Here is a 16251-nt window from a genome sequence, read left to right as displayed (position 1 = left end):
CAAATCATTCTGAAACTACTCGGATTAGCCATGACTTAATTAACCTTACTCGGTCGGACACAGTATGTATAGGGTTTTAAGTTTAATCGAAATCAAAGGCCGAGGCTTCCTTCTTGTCTTAGCAAAGATAATAAATGTCTCTTTTAAGTCAAGATTCGTTTTGGGTTTTCAAGTTGGGTTATAACGAGACAGAGGCTACATCCACAGTGAGGACCGTTGAAATATTTGAATTGTGAAGGAGAAACTGTTCAGGACTCTTTGAAGCATTATTTCAAGTGGTGTTAAAACTTACAAGTACCCTTTCAAACATGCTATGGATGTAGACTCGCAAGGGAATGTGATTGGAAAGTATTGACATGCTAAGGAAGTTATGAGAGTTTTTGCTTTGGGTTAAATATGAAATAGGGAGAGGGATAGTAACACCGCCAACATGCAGCAAGCTAGCTGGTGGCACCAATGGGGATGCGGGATGGGTACACTGCCAGCGTGCAGCAAGCTAGCGGGTGACACCAATGGGGATGCGAGATGAGGCAAGGAGGTCATTTCAAAGGGGGGAGGGGGAAGAAAGAGATAGACACAACAGGCGTTAGCTTGCGGTATTTTGGCGGTGTGCCTAACCTTTTCCTACCAAGATAGTACCCCCTAAGGATACATGCCAATAGATAGAAAGATTGTTGAAGTTCATAACCCAAAAGCATAAACAATTTGGTAGAGAGGCTAAATTGGTACATAAAGTCATCCATGCATCCTCCCCAAATTACTCGATGATGGATTATTCCTAATGCTTTCCCTCTTTTGTAGTACTCTTCTTTTGGTGGGTTGTATATAGTGTTGGGGTTTAACGCAGCAAGCGGAAGTAATAATCTCACATCAGATATGGGTAGTTCAATGTAAAAACTTATAGATACTTTGGTATCATCTCCTTAAAGAGTAGTTTTTTAGGATGAGTTCTACCCAATTTTTTAACAAGTGATATCCGAACCAATGTTAATTCTTGCGTGATTGTTGAGATTCCACGCAAGTAAAAGATTGAATTTGAATTTGAGACATGATCAATTGAAACTACTCTCTAGATATCCAACTTTTAGCCTGCTCCACAGGGCACAACAAGGTCCATCAGATCCCATGGTAGACAAAACGCTAGTCCATACATGGAAACTTATAACAAGTAAAAAGGATTTCCCATACTCTTACATTGTACATTATTGTAAGAAGAAAAAAAAATACATTGTTGTTATTTGCCTCATGGGATTCGTTCTAGTGCATGGGTGCTAGATTGAGCCAATTTTGTATGGGATAGATTAAAGGGCTTGATTTAACACGTTCCATCAGCTCTGGAGCTTTTGGCGTATCGGTCAAGTACCTAACACTTGGTATCCGAGCCAGGTACTACATTAAGGGTTTGAGTCACGAAAAGGGTTACTTAGAGTAGAGTGAAAGCCATCAAGAAAAGGCTAACTATTGCCAAGGAAATAACCCTGGAGTAGAGTGGAGCCGCTTGGAAAGGACTACATACCGTCAGAGTGAAAACTACTTAAAGTGAGAACCATGAATGATGACGGTTGCGGAAACATGGTGGTTTGTTATGTGCCTAATGAGGTTCGATCTAGTGTATGGGCACTGGATTGGGCCAACTTAGTATGGGATAGGTTAAAGGACTAGATTTAACGCGTTCCATCAGCTTTGAAACTTTTGACGAATTGATCAAGTATCTTTTTTTTTTTTGGTAGAGTTGATCAAGTATCTAAGAGTGGCCATTCTTGCACCTTGCATAATGAGACCACAATACTAAAAAATCAGGGTTTACTCTACTTATAGATTATATTTTCTCTCTCTCTCTCTCAACATCAAACAAAATATGCATTGGAAGAGCCAAATTTCTTCCTAGGGCAAGTACCTAGAGAATTTAGCTCGTCTTCAGGGAGCCTAGCATGCCTAGGGTGCTGCCAGTCGTTGGGTCGTGCCACACACATCCTCAGGCATGCACCGAGATGTGTGCGACACAGTTCAACCGCTGAATGCCCCTGGCAGCACCCTGGGTGCTGGCCTCCCTAGAGACGATCCTGAACCTCCCTGGACACGAGGTATGTTTCTCCTAAAATCTCAAATCGTTTTCAAACTCAACACAAACAATGACCACGTACCTTTCACTCATATTCATAGAAGAGAGAGAGAGAGAGAGAGAGAGAGAGAGAGAGAGAAAAGGGAAAGAGGAGGGGGCGGGCCGGGGTTGGACGAATGATGATAAATGCAGACTTTAGTCTACGGGTTCTCTTGGATGCTATAGTTTTGTGGACAGGAGGATCCCAATGCTTGTGGTCTTATACGTGAAATTTCAGTTCAAACGGAATTAGGTTAAGATACCAAATAAAATTTTGAAAAATCAATACTACCAAAATGGTGTTCCATGCCAATACATGAACAGATTTTTTAAGTTTTCAGGTTGGTAGCGAGGCTCAATTAGTGTAAGAACTCATCCAATCTCTTTAAATTAGTGTGAAAGATTATATTATTCCCAAGATTTCCCCTCGTGTGTTATACCTGTTTTGGGTGGTTATACACAGATGTATCATTAAATTAATAGGTCTAGTGACATGATATTTTGTTAAATAATTTCAATCCAAAATATTAAGCTAGTAGCCATAGAGGCTCAAATGCTCAATTGATACATGTAGTTAAGGAAGGGTGTTAAACGGTTCGGGTTGAGTCCAAGATTTTTTAGGTAGAATCAAAACTGAATCGTTTAGTAAACAGTTTCAATGGTTTCGATTTAAACCGTTTTATTAGTTTTTTATTTTTTATAAATTCAAATGGCTTCTCTCTTTTTTAGTTTATTTTTATTGAAATAGATGTATATTTAATATTGAATTGAATTGGTTATTGCTATATGTTTTATTTTAATAATTGTAAAATTACAATTGTTTATATATTTTATTTTTTAGGAAAATGTTCTCTCTAGGGGGGCACAATCCATACCCTGAGACAATGGGGGGAGAAATGACTGCCCTACCCCCCATGAAAGGCAAAAATCATGCCCCTGAGATGCCAGCGTGTGCGCTCTCTCATTGGCTGCCGCACGCGTGGCACCTGCGGTCCCCCTTTATTTTTTTATTCAAAATGTTCGATTCTCTCTTAATTTTTTTAATGGGATTTCACCAAAATTTTTTTTTTTTTTTTTTTTTGTGGGCTTTATTTATTGTTACAATAAATAAAATGACTTAACTTATTATGGATATATTAATTGATTTGGTTTGATTTAAACCGTTTAAGTGTTTAACTAAATAATCTCAAATTTAAAATCAAAATTGAACCATTTATTAAACGGTTCAGTTTGATTCCAATAAATGGTTTCGATTTAATTTTGACACTCTTACATGAAGTCAACTAAGATTCTAGAGTTACCTAATCGATATGGGATTATTCCCAACAGTTTAATATTATTTTTTTTTTGGGTGGTGGGTGGGGGGTGGGGGTGGGGGTGGTGGAGAGAAATGTGAGCAGTTTATATATCCAACTGTTAAAAATTGGCACATTAGTGTTCCACATGGCACAACTAGGTGTGTGCAGTTAGGGATGTAAACGGATCGGATTCGGATCGGATGTGATCGGAGTCGGATATTCCCTGGTCGAATACGGATACCTCTAAACAGATTCGGATGCGGATCGGATTCGGATTTTTGACTATCCATTTACGTCTGTGCCTTGTGTAACCCAGACCTTCCTCCCCCTAACGGATACAATTCACTCTCAATCCATATCTCTTAGATCATGATTCTCTTTTTATCATATTCTAGAACTTGTTTAATCTTAAAAAACCCTCAAAATCATTATTTACTTAATTTTTTATTATTAAGTATTCGGATTTTTTTTTCGGACGGATTTTAATCGGAATATTCGGATTATTTTTCGAATATCTCTAAACGAATACGAATGCCCCTAAACGAATACGGATGCAGATTCGGATTCGAATTTCGGTTATCCATTTACATCCCGATGTGCAGTCCATGGATTCCATGGTAGACAAAAAGCTGTTAATGCATGGAAACTTTGACCCATCTTAGATTATAAGGAAAGTTGAAGGGAAATGGAAATGATTTCCCAAACTCCAAGTCTGTATGTTATTGTAAGTAGGAAGAAAGAAATACATTTTTTTAAAGGGAGAATATTTTATGTGTCACAGTGCAAGCTGCACCCAGACACATGGATCTACCACTCAAGGGACAAGATGGTTATTACGCCCACCTCCATGTGCCTGTAGGCTGCGACACAGAGAACATCACCCCTTTTTTAAAACTACAACCATGGCTGTGCATGCATGCGCGCAACTTGCATTATGAGGTCAAAGTGAACTGTTTTACCGTTTACTCTTCTTGTAGATTAATTAATTATTAATGTTTAATTATTCATTCCCACCTTGATAGCTCTCTAGACCTAAATAGGAAGACTGATCTATCTGAGTCTCCAAGGTTAAAATCTATGCTCCTCTCTCTCTCTCTCTCTTAAGCTTCTCGATCGCTAGCAAGCAAAACTAATCGAAGACGACTAATCTGAGCCTAATTAATTAATTAGTTTCTATGAAACACGTCACTTTTTTTGACCAGTGACATAATCCTTCATGAGTAGTCATCCCTAGGTGAGTCAACCCCGACATCATCTTTCCTGGAATGCATGGAATGGTGGATTTAAAGAAGAAGAAGCTTGTGGTTGGTTGTTTGCCTTTTGTTCCTAGTTAGTTTTTTAATTAGATGTATTTGGACAAATGAATTAATAAGGGAATTGCAAATTTATTCCTCCCAATTCATTAGTCGTGTCAGTCTTCTTTCTCCTGATCCACTATAACACAAACAAAAGTCGAAAGACCCAACAACTGACCGGAGACCATGGAAATAGTGTCACTCTTAAACCCATCAAACTATAAGCATTGTTTCTACAATACCAAACCCAAATTTCTTTGATGGAAATTTCGAAGTTTTTTTTCTTCTTTTTTTCTTGAGGTAATGGCTTCGATTTCAAATACAACATGTATTAGAAAAACAAAATACCAGAATGACAATTTTGCAAAAGAAATACAAAGGGAAAGAGAAATCACACACATAAGATAAGATTTTACATGGTTCACCCCCAAAAAGGAAGGCTACAACCACGATTAAACGATAGTATGAATCCATTATTTCTGTGAAACAAATACAAATCCTCACTCACATCTCTCGATGAGATAACAACAATATATAGGAAAATCCTAACCCCAAAAATACAAAACTGCCCCTAGAAACCCACCCGATCCGGTCTGAACTAACATAAGGCAAAATATATATCAAATTAAAGCTCTCGACGAGCTCTCCAGGTATCAAGGTCTACGGCGGTGATGCATGCACTTTTTGGCCCTTCTAGCGCGTTTCGAAGACAAAACAGCCCATTGAAGAATCACCACAGTACTTTCTGGATAGAATTGAAATCAAGCTTCACCAAAAACAACATGATTCAGGGAGATTGATGGAAAACCCATTTTTCGCAAGGAGTGGGCTTTATAAAAGAGAAAAGTTATATCAGTGAGAGATTTATTAAGGCATGTGAAAGCTTATGGCTGACCACAAATTCATAAGTAAAACATTTTTAACAACTAAAGATCAAAGTGTGAAAGTGAAAACTATTACCTTAGCCCTTAAATTTGATTTCCTCCAACTATATATGGTGACACTATTGAGAAATTAGAGAACATTCATGTTTCCATAAATCGTACCAGTGACACAGTACATTGGCTAATAACTATAAAGAAAAATCCTTTTCATCAGTTTACTTTGACGATTTGGTTTTGATATTTGATGGATCAAATTAATTATTAAATTCGTTATGAATAGTAAAAGGGATTGAGACTGAGATGGCAATTAATGTCAACACAAACTATATATATATGCTATTCCTGTTGATTTTTGAATCCTCCATCGATCCTTATTTGCATAAGAAAAATAAGTTAATGCACCAAGAATCAATCCCAAGTCATATGACCCCTTGCTGGCTTCTCATCCTGTATATATATATATTTTTTCCATGGAGATGACTTTTAATCTATCAATTATCTCATCATTTTGAATTCTAGATACATTATAGCTTATCCTTGATCTTTTCATGTTCCAATTTATTATCCCTTTGATTTGTAATTTCTTCCCTCACTTTAGATGTCTTAATAATAATAATAATAATAATAATAAATAGTTAATAGGGCATACTTGGAAAACCAGGTTTTCAGACTCGACTCGTCTTTTAAAAGAACCTGGTGACTCAACCTTGTCAAACTCGATCAAGGTGAGTCATTTTTTTTTTAATGCAATAAATATGTATAAATTATTAAAAAATAAAAAAATATGGAAAAACCAGAAAAAAAAAAATTAAGGAATCACATATCAATGCATTTTGAATTTATACCATTGAACAAGAGAAGAGAGTCGAGGAGTTGAGGGTTTCTTATTGTTTTAGAATACAGATTTACTATTTTACTCAACTCATATTTTAAGTGAACCAGCTTTATAGTTTTTTAAAAAACGACAAAACTCACCAAGTTTGTCATGACTCAGGTAAAAATATCGAGTCTTATTTGACTCGGATGGTTTATGACCCAGTGTTTTTATTTTATTACAATGACCTAATCTACACGACTCTTGACCAAGTTTTTCAAAATTATTGCTTGACTCGAACGACTCCGCCCAGTCAAAATCCAGTTTTTCAACTATGATGTAGGGATATCATATCAATAAGATTATATATTAATAGTTGAGTTTTGCTAGCTTACTTGATGACTCTTTGGTGGTCCTATCTGAACACCCCATGCCAGGTGGTAAGGGTGTCAAACGGCCGGTTTAGTCCAGGTTTGATTGATTTTTTTCATATATAAATTTGGTTCGATCTCCGGATGATAAGAGTTTGATTTACAAAATCCCAGTAAGAAAATGATAGCTATTGGTCTGATCGTTTTTGTTTGCTATCGGTTTCTTTTACTGATCCCTTATTGGTCTATTGTTGGCCCGGTCTCAACTTTTCATATAAAAAAATTGACTTTTGACATTTTTATTGGATTATTTTTCCAATGTGGTTCAAAATGATTGATTTTGATCAGTCCAATTGGTTTCGGTCTTTTTTTTTTTTTTTTTCTATAAATCAATACCAATCATAGAAGTTTCGATCTGATCCGATCAGTTCCAATCAATTCAACTGGTTCAGTCTGCTTGATTTTGGTTTTTTGTTTTGGTTTCTAAAAATCAATACTAACAATAAAAGGTTCGATCTGGTCCGACCGGCTCCCAATCGATTCAATTGATCCAGTCCCCTTTTTTTGGCACCCCTACCATGTAGGATGTCCCCATATAGATTTTTAGTAAAACTATGGGCTGCATCCAATAAAATAACAAAATGATCTGATTGTGGTTTATTTACTACAGAAGGGAAGGCCACTTGTTTCTATTTTTTTTTTATTTTCTTCTTTGGTGACAAAGAATTCATGGCCAGACCAGAGTAAATCCTAGGCTTAGATAATATTCTACAATCCAGATGGAGCAGAGAAATTGAAGCTCATGATGACAACCATGGAACCTAGCTCATACTAATATTCTTAAGGGGTAGAGAAGAGACCCAAGTCAGGAGACTCAGGACCTCCATTTACTAAGACATACTGAGCTGCCTTTATTTTGTTTTTCTTTATCTTTTTCACCGAAAATAATGCTCTATGGAAGATCGAATCTGATACCACTTCTCTTACTTGACTACTTGACTTGGGTAAATAATTACACATGAAAGGTAAAAAAGAAAAAGAGGCCTTCTAGATAGGTTATCAAAATTGAGACCGAATCGGGGTAAATCGGCCCGAACTGAACAGAAATGGTTTGGACCGAAGCATACTGATGGCTTATTGGACAAGTTTCGGATTGGGGTATTATGACCCTGAAATCGAACTGTACCATACCGAAAATCAAAAGAACAGCTCAAACCTGGACCTAAACTGAAACCAAACTAATCTACCCCGATAAGAACCAATAACAATCCGAAATTCGTTAAAAAAAAATAAAATAAAAAAATTCTATACTTTTGTATAAATATGTATGTTAAATCAAACTCAGGCCGGGCTGAAACCGATACCAAATTTTCTTTATTGGTTTGGTTTTGGATTCACCTTCAATTCCCCCCCCCCCTTTATCCCTTCCTTCTTTTCTGATCCCCCTGGTAAGGTAAATTTTCATCATTTTCTCCTCATCCTAAGTCTGGGCGTCAGGAGACTTGAACTCAAGACCTCCTGATAGCAATGGACTTCCACTGTTCCACACACCACGTACTACCAAGTGCACTAGGCACTTGTCACATTTCTTAAGTATTTATTGATATAATTTAACTACATATTATATAATTATTGGGAAAAAGATTTCTGTGCGGGAGTGTGGCCTACGCCAGCACTCCCATGAGTCTATCTCTCTCCTCCCCATGTGAAAAGACATCTCTGGTCTCTTGTTTTAAAGAGGAGAGAGATAGACACATGGGAGTGCTGGCGTAGACCACACTCCCGTGCAGAAAACTGCTTCCTATAATTATTAGTGAAATATTCTTCTTTTAAAGTCTATATTTCATTCTAGGGTAAATGTCATCCCCCTCCCCTCTAAGTATCCATAATATCAAACCCCTCCCCCGGATTTTGAATAATGATAATGCCCTCCCCTACTATTGAAAGATTCTATCAACCGTATTCTAATCGTTAAAAAACGTCATTAAGTGATGATGTGGCATCTACAAATTTTCTAAAACTCCATAATACCCTTAATATAATTTTATTCCAATTTTGCCCTCTTCAAGCCCAAAATTCCATTTGCGTCTTCTTCCCCCAAAAACCCCTCGGCGTTTCATTTTTCTTCTAACTTTGTTTAATTTTCACATTTTCACATTTTCACGATCGAACTCACAAAAGATGGAACTCCAATCCGTAACACCCATCTTTTTGAATTATTCTACCAAATATGTCTCAATGTTCCCAGAGATGGTTTTCGCAACATCCTTTGATAAGCTAATGGAAAGAGCTGATGGACACAAGCGGCCTTCAACCGTGTCATCTGAGTCAGGGAGAATCATTGATCTTGCTGACACAACATGTTAGTGGAGCGTCCATTCTTCCAACTCTTCTCAATAGGATCTACGATTCTCCCCGACTCAGATGACATGGTTGAAGGCTACTTGCGTCAATCAGGTCTTTCCATTAGCTTATCAAAAGGATGTTGCGAATACCATCTCCGGGAACATTGAGAAATGTTTGGTGGAATCATTCAAAAAGATGGGTGTTACGGATTGGAATTCCATCATTTGTGAGTTCGATCGTGAAGATGTGAAAATTAAACAAAGAAGAAAGATGAAATGCAAAGGGGTTTTGGGGTTGATGAGGGTAAAATTAGAATAAAATTACATTGAGGGTATTGTGGGGTTTTAGAAAATTTATAAATGTCACATCATCACTTAATGGCGTTTTTGACAATTATAATACGATTGATAGAATCTTTCAAAAGTAAGAGAGGCCATTATTATTATTCAAAATCTGGGAGAAGGATTTGATATTATGAATACTTAGAAGGGAGAGGAATGATATTTACCCTTCATTCTAAAGTTTTTCAAGGTTGTCTTCAATCCAACAAGGTCACTGTATTTAATGCATGTGATGCCGACAATTCCTATCTAAATATTAATTCAGCTTAAGTATATATTTAGAGTAATTTGATGCTTTAATTAGTCCATTAATTCAGTGAGAAATTTTAAAGAATCTGTACTTGTTTGAAAATGTCCAGATTAACATTAAAATTAAATAGCATGAAAAAGTTAATATATTATAGCACGTTGCTAGCTTTCTTAGAACTAGCGGCTCAACCAATGAGGGAGTTGTAATGAGAGAGGCAAGGGATTTTTCCATGGGGTGAGGAAAGAGGCAAACATAATGTTGGACATAGCGCTAGCATACGGACCAGGATGTGCACACATGGCACACATGGCCTCTGCTGTACCGTTGGATGTGCATTGTCGCCCCGCCGATATTGTAGAGGATTTTAATCCCTAGCATACCCAACCTTTACCTATATATTACTGAGGTTTTCTATTGGTATCCATAAATAGATCGCACAAAATTGATGATATATCCGAACATTAGTAAATGATGACATAATTTTATGGTCATTGATCCTTCATCCATGGTTTTAGTGCACGGTATCAGAATGGTTATCAGCAACATGGAAAATCGATACGATACGATACGGTATCGGCCTAGATCAACTGTATCGAACAAAATTACCCATTGATTTCCTTAAAAATGAGTTTTTGGATCATTTTGCCCCTTATTCGTACCGTATTATTAATACGATATCAACACAATATCAATATCGATGACTAGCAAAACTGGTACATATCGGATGACACGATACCGATACTTAGAACCATGCCTTTATCAGGTGGTGAAGGAAACTTCTTCTTACAAAAATAGTGAAAATAAGGCATTTAAAAAGACTTTTTTTTGGGGGGGGGGGGTAAATGCATTTAAAAAGTCAGATAAGAAGAAAACGCACATGTTTGGTTTATTAGGGCATTCTAGAAGAAAACTCCCATATTTCTTCGGCCACGGATGACGAGGCACCCCTCTCTCCCTATTTAAAGCAAGCTCCACAGCGCGGGGAACGTATCATCCCTTCCAAATATACAGAACGAGATGGAAGAGAGGAGAAGCATCAGCAGCTGCTTTCTTGCTTCTTCAGTCACAGCTCTCAATCGAACTCGGAACCCCTTCTCACCCTTGAAAGGTAAATTACCAAAGAGCTCAGAAGTGAGCATCAGAGAGAGAGAGAAAAGTAATCATGCACAGTCCTCACAGAGAAGAATCAGAGAACCAAAAAACGAAAACGAAATGCCTTTGTAAGAGAGAAATATCGTCGTTCAAAGGAATGAGGAGTATCTGCTTCACTCCCTCTAAGGATTTTTCTATTACTTATTTTTCTTCTTCTATTTCGCCTCGTCCTCCTCTGAGAAGCTGCAGTACCTTATCGGAATCCATGATGGAAGAGAACTTGGAGCAAGCCGAATCCATCATCACCAAGTGGGATCCCAACACCTCCTCCTTCTTCAAAGTCACCTCTCTCTTCCACGAAAACCGCCGTGAAGCCAAGGACTTCCTCAAATCCGTCAAGGATTTGCAGCGTGTTATGCACTACTTCGTCTCCCACTACTCCTCCTCTGACAAGCTTGTTCGAGCCCATAACCTGACGCAGATCGCCATGAAGCGTCTACAGAAGGAATTCTACCAAATTCTCTCCGCCAATCGCGACCACCTCGACCCCGAATCCGTTTCCGTTCGATCCAGTACTTCCCGCGCCTCTGCTAGATCAAGCATCTCCGACTACGAAGACGACGCCGGCTCCGAGGTCGAGATTCAGGCTGCCGGCATATCCATTTCAGAGGTTGAGCAGTTCTCCACACTCGTCATGTCGGACCTCAGGTCCATCGCCGAATGCATGATCTCGTCCGGATACGGCAAAGAGTGCATCAAGATTTACAAGATAATGAGGAAGTCTATCGTTGATGAGGCTCTGTACAAGCTCGGAGTCGAGCGGCTCTCCTCTTCGAAGATTCAAAAGATGGATTGGGAGGTCCTTGAGCTCAAGATTAAGAGCTGGCTCAACGCCGTCAAGATTGCAGTGAAGTCACTCTTTTCTGGCGAAAGGATCGTCTGCGATCACGTCTTCTCCACTTCCGATTCCACCAGAGAGTCCTGTTTCTCGGATATCACTAATGAAGGAGCCATCCATCTGTTACGGTTCCCAGAATCCGTGGCCAAGATCCACAAGGGAAAGTCACCGGAAAAGATGTTCAGAATACTCGATTTCTATGAAGTCATCTCTGAACTATTTCTCGATATCCAATCGATCTTCTCCTTCGATTCTACCACTGTCATCCGGTCTCAAGCTCTGAACTCACTTATCACGCTCGGCGACAGTGTTCGTGCAATGTTATCAGATTTGGAATCCGCCATTCAAAAGGATTCATCAAAATCCCCAATCCAAGGAGGCGGTCTCCATCCTCTGACCCGTTACGTGATGAATTACCTATCTCGCCTCTCCAATTACAGCGGAATCCTCTCTGACATCGTCGCCGATTGGCCTTTGCCGGAGCATGTGTCTCTGCCACAGTTCTACTTTGAGAGCTCAAACCTTAAAGACAATCCATCGTCGGGGTTAACTATTCGGCTGGTTTGGATTATATTGGTGCTCCTCTGCAAGCTCGACGGCAAGGCGGAGCTATACAAAGACCCCGCCTTAGCATATCTGTTCCTGACCAACAATTTACAGTACATGGTGAAGAAGGTTCAGAATTCCAATCTCAGGTATTTATTGGGAGAGGATTGGATGTCGAAGCAGGAAGCAAAGGTGAAAAGATACGCGGCGAGCTACGAGAAGATTGGGTGGAGTAAGGTTCTATCGGCGATACCGGAAAATTCGACCGCCACCGCGATGTCAGCAGAAGAGGCGAAGGATTGCTTCAAGAACTTCAATTCGGCGTTTGAGCAGACATACAGAACAGAGTCGTCTTGGGTCGTCAAGGGTAGAAAGCTCAGGGAAGAGATTAAGGTTTCCATAGCCAAGAAACTCGTGCCAAGGTATCGGGCTTTACTGAGAACAGGGAACAATTTGGAGTCAATTGTCAAGTTTACCCCTGATGATTTGGGGAATTACTTATCTGATCTGTTCTACGGGACCAGTGCTTCGTCGTCGGCGTCTTGTTCACCGGCGCAATCGCCAGGGAAGCGCCTCTTGACGGTGAGAGAGACGGGGAGGGAGAGAACGACTTAGAAATACAAGAACAAGAAAGGAAGTTTCTCTTTGAAGTTTTATCAGATGTCGTTCGGAGAGCCAAGAAAGAAAGACAGTTTCTTAACAAACGCAGTTTACTTCAACCTTTTCCTTTGCGTGGAAAATTGTTTTAGCTTTCTCCATTATTGAAATAAGAGAAAATAGTACCCGTAAAGGTAACTAGATCGTGTCCTTGTACAAGTACCGTCTAAGGCGCGTCCAGGCCATTCACATGGAATCCACTCTTTGGGTGGGTTCCATAGTGAATTTCATGTGAATAGCTATTAGAAATCTGAACAAAAAAAAGGAGAGGACAGAAAGAAAGCCTAAGTCGAACGAAATCGTTCTGTCCTTAAGACAGTATTTGCACCCTCCTAATCCTGCAAAGGGTTGCAGTAAACCTGCCTCCCAAGATAAATCAGGCGGACTGTTACTGGTTGCAGGGACAGTAACACTGTGAAGCTATCAGAGATTTTTTTTTTGATCTCCGGACTGAGAGAATTCGTGGCCCATTTATAGGCCCATAAGGCCTGTTCGGATGGGTCACACCCATCGGCTCATATGGCTTGACCTGACAGGTCATGACTATTGGGCTGGGCTCCCTTGGCTGTTCGTGTGGGCTGCAACTCTTGGGGTCAATGTTAAACCAAGGGTTGCACTCCCTATTTGATCAGCCATCGATCCAACGGTCGGATCGATCCTAAGCACCCTTTGATCAGACACCGTCGATCCCGAAAAGATTAAGTGCAAAGTGCGCCATCAAAGCGCCACATTGCGCCTCACGCACGCGCTCGGACGGGTACCGTCCTCGCTCGCAAGTGCACCGTACAATCTCTTCTAGCATTACATGTGATTATAATAACTACTTACTACTAACACATATAAACCCAATGAGCTTTCCTTTCATAGCTGATGTGGGACTAAAAGTCCGCATCAATATTTTGAAAAATTCTAACAATAGCCTTGGAGAGCATTCGTCCGTACTTGTACAAGGACATGATCGCCTCCTAGTAAAGTCAGTTATAATCCATCCAACTGCCTAATAGAGTATGCCCTACAGTACAAAGAGACTTGGAACCAAAAAAATTGGTATGATTTCTATTTCGATCAGTTTTGGATTGATTTTATGAAATTGTCAACAAAAGGAATTTTGGTCAAGAAATTGAAATTGTGTTTATTGCATCAATCTGAAATAGTTCAAGAATATGAAATTCATTCGGTAGTTCAATTTTGTAGAATAAACTCTTTATATTTCTTTGGAAGAGGGTAGCGGGAAAGGGGGTGGCTATGGTGGTGGCGGGGTTGTGGAGGCGATAGTGGTGGATAAGTGATGGTGATGGTGAAACCAATAGGAGAAGAAGAAGATTGTTTTTAATGTTTACCATGAAATTATTGTTTTTCAAAGAAGATTGTTTTTAATGTTTAATATGAAATTACTATTTTTCCATCAAATTAACCATGTGCTCATTAAAGAGTGATTGAAATCAATTTCAATTTCAAAATTGAAACAACTCCTCAGTTATTTTGGAATTTCTCTTCCATCTGATTTCTTTTTCACTGAAATAAGTGCAAAAATCAAACCAAACAATTTTTGAAATAAAAATCACCCTATGAAATTGAAATAAAAGTAATACCAAATCAGGTCTAGATCAGCTCCCCATATGTGGAGCGAAATGACTATTCACATATGGTTTCCCATGACATGTGAACGTTTTCTTCCATAAATGCCCCTCAATACTGTTAGTGGTCACATGAAATGGTGTTTGTGGAAGCAAAATGATACATGTTTGTCACGAAATTGGATGTGAAACCTTAATGTACAGAAAGCTGATCTAGAGTCCGGACTCATAAATTAGTATGACCTAGTGTATTCACGATTCAAGGAATCATGAGCGAATCGACAAATTAAAATCAAAATCGACCTGATCCCCATCCAAGTTGGCCGATCCAACATAGTTTCTAGGGTTCAGGCCAATACTATTGTCGATTTCAATTACTTGAACCGTCAGTATATTATATATTGAATAGCCAGATGGAGTATTCGTAAGGTTTGCACCATCAAGCACCAAGACTCCTTTCATAATTAAATTGATAGGAGGGGGATTGCTGCCAGGTTACGTGGCCCTGCACCAGTGCGGGGGACAATGAGAGAGCGTGCGGAGGCATCTAATAGGGGTGTGATTTTTCATTTCATTGGGGGAGGGGGCAGGGCAGTTATTTCACCCTTCATATATCTAGGTGCAGGTGCCACAGCCTAGCAACCTTCCTTTTCCCTAAATTGATTTACTAAAGTTGTGTGTCATGTACAAGGAAATGGAGTTGAGTTTTCATTTTTATTCCCTTCTCCTTTCTCATATTAGGCTTAGAACTTGGTTGAACAGGAAAGAAAAAAAATAAACAAATGATGAGGAAGATCCTTGACTCTCTCAAGTCTCAAACCTAAAATGCCAAATCTATGACCAAGCCCAACGGGATCTCAACTCTAACGCAGCCTACTGTAATGGGACTCCAAACTGACCTTCGAGCTAGCCTAAGTAATCAGGTTGGCCCAAGCAACCCAAATTTTCTCTAATGAGACCAGGTTTCGTTGGCCAACCCAACAATGTCCTGGGGGCAAAATATGATGATCATGGAGTGTGGTTTCGGACTGGCTCAATTGAATCCAGGGCTTTAACCCTCTAACCAGTGACTTCAGCCAAACCCAGCTGCCGATTGTAAAGGGCCCAATCAGGCTCATTTGGCCCATCATAAGTTGAACCTAACCACACAGCCATTTTTTGGCCCTGTTTGGCTAATCACCAAAAGAGTAGATTCCAACTTGGGAACTCACAGGAATGTTGCAAATACCACTTCCTCATGTCACAACTTTGACATGGCAGTATCTCTATGGTATCCTACCAACCAGACAAAAATGCCAAAACATGGTTTAAAACAAAGCTATGAATACTCCACTTTAGTGTAAATATGGGATATAGTTTTATTTCTTTTTGTACAATACCATCTATATATTTAATTTTTCCTGCAAATTAAGTTAAGAGATGCATTTCTTAAAGAAAACTTTTTTATTTTTTTATTTTAGATTTTTTTCATATTTTTTTTATTTTTGATATATAAGAACCATTTTTCAAAACATTGTGGAGAAGAGACCACAAGAAGGATCATGATAACCAAAGGTCCATTGTAAAACATAACACCACAGCTGGAGGCCCTTTAGTGAATCAAATGAGGAACTGGGTTTTACTGTCTGGAACCCTACTGGCAGTAATTTTATAGATGGGTGCAAGCTTTACAATGAAAGAAACATAAGTTCAGGCTCTTGCAATATTACTAGTTAGCTGAGACCACAGGGGTCTACCAATGATGCTCAATCAACCTAGAGTATGTAGCACAAAGCAATTGA

The 16251-nt window shown here is 39.1% G+C and overlaps 1 protein-coding gene across 1 annotated transcript; it reads left to right on the top strand.

Moving 5' to 3' along the window:
* The first annotated feature begins 10785 nt into the window (after positions 1–10785).
* Positions 10786–12851, top strand: LOC122649796 (exocyst complex component EXO70H1-like). The gene has a single exon (XM_043843033.1). It carries the CDS (start codon positions 10863–10865, stop codon positions 12849–12851), a length of 1989 nt encoding a protein of 662 aa, XP_043698968.1. The 5' UTR covers positions 10786–10862.
* Positions 12852–16251: the final 3400 nt, after the last annotated feature.

Source organism: Telopea speciosissima, chromosome 2 (genome assembly GCF_018873765.1).
Source record: "Telopea speciosissima isolate NSW1024214 ecotype Mountain lineage chromosome 2, Tspe_v1, whole genome shotgun sequence".
NCBI lineage: Eukaryota > Viridiplantae > Streptophyta > Magnoliopsida > Proteales > Proteaceae > Telopea > Telopea speciosissima.
The sequence above is the reverse complement of the archived record's forward strand: the minus strand, read 5'-3'. Positions and strand labels throughout refer to the sequence as shown.

What these genes read in the sequence shown, in the direction of transcription:
- LOC122649796 (XM_043843033.1), top strand. Translation starts at nt 10,863, where the DNA reads ATGCACAGTCCTCACAGAGAAGAATCAGAGAACCAAAAAACGAAAACG.